The sequence below is a fragment of the Austrofundulus limnaeus genome, unplaced genomic scaffold (genome assembly GCF_001266775.1).
Source record: "Austrofundulus limnaeus strain Quisiro unplaced genomic scaffold, Austrofundulus_limnaeus-1.0 Scaffold1139, whole genome shotgun sequence".
Classification (NCBI taxonomy): domain Eukaryota; kingdom Metazoa; phylum Chordata; class Actinopteri; order Cyprinodontiformes; family Rivulidae; genus Austrofundulus; species Austrofundulus limnaeus.
Window position 1 is genome coordinate 93,644 of NW_013953541.1, and position 3,551 is coordinate 97,194.

The window sequence follows — 3,551 nt, forward strand, 5'->3', positions numbered from 1 at the left end:
GTGTTGATAGATAAATAAATTACAGAACTTTTTTTTTTAATGTTCGTCATATTTGAAGCGGAGAGGAGCATCGAGCAGACCAACCAGGGAAAAATCTAGTCAATCTGCCTGGTGGCATTAATCGTATTAATTGTCAAGTGCCAAAAAATAATCGATTAATGTTTTTCTGACGATTAATTGCACACGATACGATTATGCCCAACCCTACTACATATTTAATGAATGAAATTGATTAAAACTTTGAAGAAATCAGTTTTCTGCTAGCTCAGCTGTTTTTAATCCCACAAAGTGACTGAAACCAGATGTTTTTCTCAGAGTCCAGCTGCCTGTGGTTGAGCTTGATGTTCAGGATGGAGAATCTCCTCCTGCAGCTCCACATCTTCACATGCTCAACCATCTTCAGCACATGAAGGAGTTCAGTTCTGACTCCAGCAGAAGAATTCAGGAAGTAAAAGTGAAAGTTTTCTCATCTGCAGCTTCAGGCTCTTTAAGTTTCTTCAGCTCAGAACCTTGAGAGCGTCGCTGCTGGATGAGCTCCTCCTGCAGAGATACTCGTTTGTCTGCATCTCTGGAAGGAGAAATAAGAAAGTCCAATTTTCCTGGATATCATGCCGGAACAATTAAAGGCTGGAAGAGTAACGCGGGCAAACGGAGTGCGATGTGGCGCACTTATCGCTCAGCCGGCCTTTCTGCCAAGCCTCCGACAGGAGGAGGAGACGAGAAGAATATTTCTGCTGGGATTAAAGAAGCTGAAACTTTTCTGCACCATTTGATGTCTGAAAGCAGCGATGCAGCGATTGATTCATTAAAGCAGAGCTGTAATGAGGGGGGAAATCAGAAGTCAAAGTTACATTTAAACAGGAAATATAATTGGAATTTCACACAGAGAAGTCCCTTTGTACAATTCTGATTAAAGGAAAATTAATTGTATGAAAATGTCCGTATAGATACAGAAAATTAGATCTAGCAAAGCTTGGACGGCTCATTCTAAAAATATTGTGTACAGGATCAAGTTTTTCCTGCTCTTGTCTTTTTTTTAAACGAAGGTCCAAATCTAGCTGTTAATTTTATCTGAAATTAGAGTGAAGCATGCAGGCGTGGAAGTTGAAATTAGCCTAAAGATGTTTCATTTACAAAGACAGAGAGACTTTGTCAGCCGGCGATTGTTTCTCAGCATTATCTCCGCCTGCTTTTAATTGCTTTGGAAGTGAAATTAACAGAATTAGAAAAATTGCCTCTCCCTTTTTCTACAAGCGTCTTTATTCACGGTATTGTTGTGTGCTTTGTATAGATTATAGACTCCTTTTGTTCCAGTATTGTAAATATATTCGCCCCCCAGTCACGGCTTTAGAGCCGAAACAATCCCCCCGTTCGTTCGACACAAATTAATTTACAACCTGTTCTGGATCCAGAGGAAACAAAATCCTGGATCTGTGTCGGTGTTTGTTTCTGTCTTCCTCATCCTCATCATCGTCTCTTCCCTCAGCGGTCTGCAGCGAGTTCTCAACCCGCCCTAATCTGCTTAAAGAAACGCCAACCATGAACGAAGAACCAGATCCTGGTGAACTCTGGGGAGCTGAAGCTCATTACGGTCTGAAGAGCGTCACGAGAGAGAGGCAGAGATATTCAAGTTTGTTATAAAACATCAATAAAGCATTAAAAATTAAAGCCTCAAAAACATCAATACAGCATCAATAAAATGTCAATAAACATCAATAAAATGTCAATAAACATCAGAAACACATTAAAGCATAGATAAAACATCAATAAAGCATCAATAAAATGTCAATAAACAGCAATAAAATGTCAATAAACATCAGAAACACATTAAAGCATAGATAAAACATCAATAAAGCATCAATAAAATGTCAATAAACAGCAATAAGACATCAATGAAATGTCAAAGCATCAAAAAACATCAAAGCATCAATAAAATGTCAATAAACATCAAAAGCCACGTTAAAGCATCAATAAAACATCAATAAAGCATCAATAAAACTTCAAAGCATCAAAAAACATCAAAGCATCAAAAAACATCAATAAAACATCAATAAAGCCTCAGTAAAATGTCAATAAAACATCAACAAAGCATCAATAAAACGTATACATATGTGTAATATACAGGGGTTAGACAATGAAAGTGAAACAGCTGTCATGTCAGTGTGGGAGGGTTCATGGTTAAACTGGACCAGTCTGGTGGTCAGTCTTCATTAATCACACATTGCACCAGTAAGAGCAGAATGTGAGGGTTCAGTTAGCAGGGTCAGAGCACAGTTTGGATCTAAATATTACAAAGTACACAACATTATGGTGACATACCAGAGTTCAAACCATAACATCCCTTATGTTATGGTCTAAAACCAGCTGTTTCATTGTCTAACCCCTGTATATAAATATACTTTCACACCACGTGTTAAACATGAATTAATGGTTTATGGTAAAGCATTAATAAATGTGTTAATCTGTAGCTTGTTAACTATGACTCATCCTTAATTAATGATGTTTTCAAGGTTAACTAACCTTTTATTAATGATTAAGTAAGGCTAAACAAGGTGTAGTTATTATAAAGTTCTGCAGATATCTTAAAATATTATTCTACATTTATTTTTTTAAATACTTTTTAATTTCCAGCCCTTTTCAGGCCACAGACGGCCCGAGCGTGGCCTGCGGGCCGCTGGTTGATGATGTCTTTCTCACAATTAGAATCATTAAGGAATGAGTGCCATTAAACGGACATGAAGCAGATTTTTGTGGCTGTAATCTCGGGGCAGAAGCAGAGGAAGTGTTGGGTATAATTACGGCGGTCAGCAGGGATTACCACAGAGAATGGATAACGATCAGCCGGCTCTAATCACTCTTTTAGCTGCACTTTTAGGTATACTGTAATTTGGCTTTAAGGTCCCTCTTGGCTTCGTGTTATTAATCTCTTGGATTAGAGCATTCAGCGTGTCCAATTCTTCAAACTCCGTTTTAAATTAAACCATTTAAAATAAATTTTATCACTCTATTTAGGCTCGTTTTATTTCCTGTCTGCAGATCAGAACCAAAGTGGGTTTTCATGTCTCCAGTTAAAGACTTCACGTTTTTCAGGATTATTTTCTGGTTTTAAACTGCACTGGTTGTAGTTTTTGTATGAAATAGTTTCCTTTTTGTTGCCTCGGATTATTTTAAAACAGCTAAAATGAGCTTTTAGCTGAAGCGAGCAGCTGAGTTGTGATGTGTTCACTGACTGGAAAAAAAACAGGACATCAGAGGTTCAGTGGTTGAAATGCACACAAAGCTAAAACCTTTTACTTTTGTTCGACTGCAGGTTCCGTCGGGGATCTGGACGGCGGTGAGGAGAACACGGCCGACACGCTGAGCCTATCAGGAGAGGAGGGCGGAGCCTCTGACCCGGAGGATTCTGCAGAGGGCGACAGCTCCAGCCCGCGGGCGTACACACCGGTGCACAACGAAGGTAAGACCAAGGATTTTATAAATCAGCTCAAATCTTCCTTTAAACACTACGACTCTGTCCTCATCTAAAGACGCAGAGAGGTTTTAATCTCATC

The 3,551-nt window shown here is 38.8% G+C and overlaps 1 protein-coding gene across 1 annotated transcript in view; it reads left to right on the forward strand.

Annotated features, from left to right (window-relative positions):
• Positions 1–3,457, forward strand: part of zfpm1 (zinc finger protein, FOG family member 1) — a gene marked incomplete at its 3' end in the record, with an annotated part of 5,800 nt that extends 2,343 nt beyond the window's left edge. The window contains 1 exon segment of the mRNA XM_014030914.1: positions 3,311–3,457. Coding sequence (XP_013886368.1) covers positions 3,311–3,457 — 147 coding nt within the window.
• Positions 3,458–3,551: the final 94 nt, after the last annotated feature.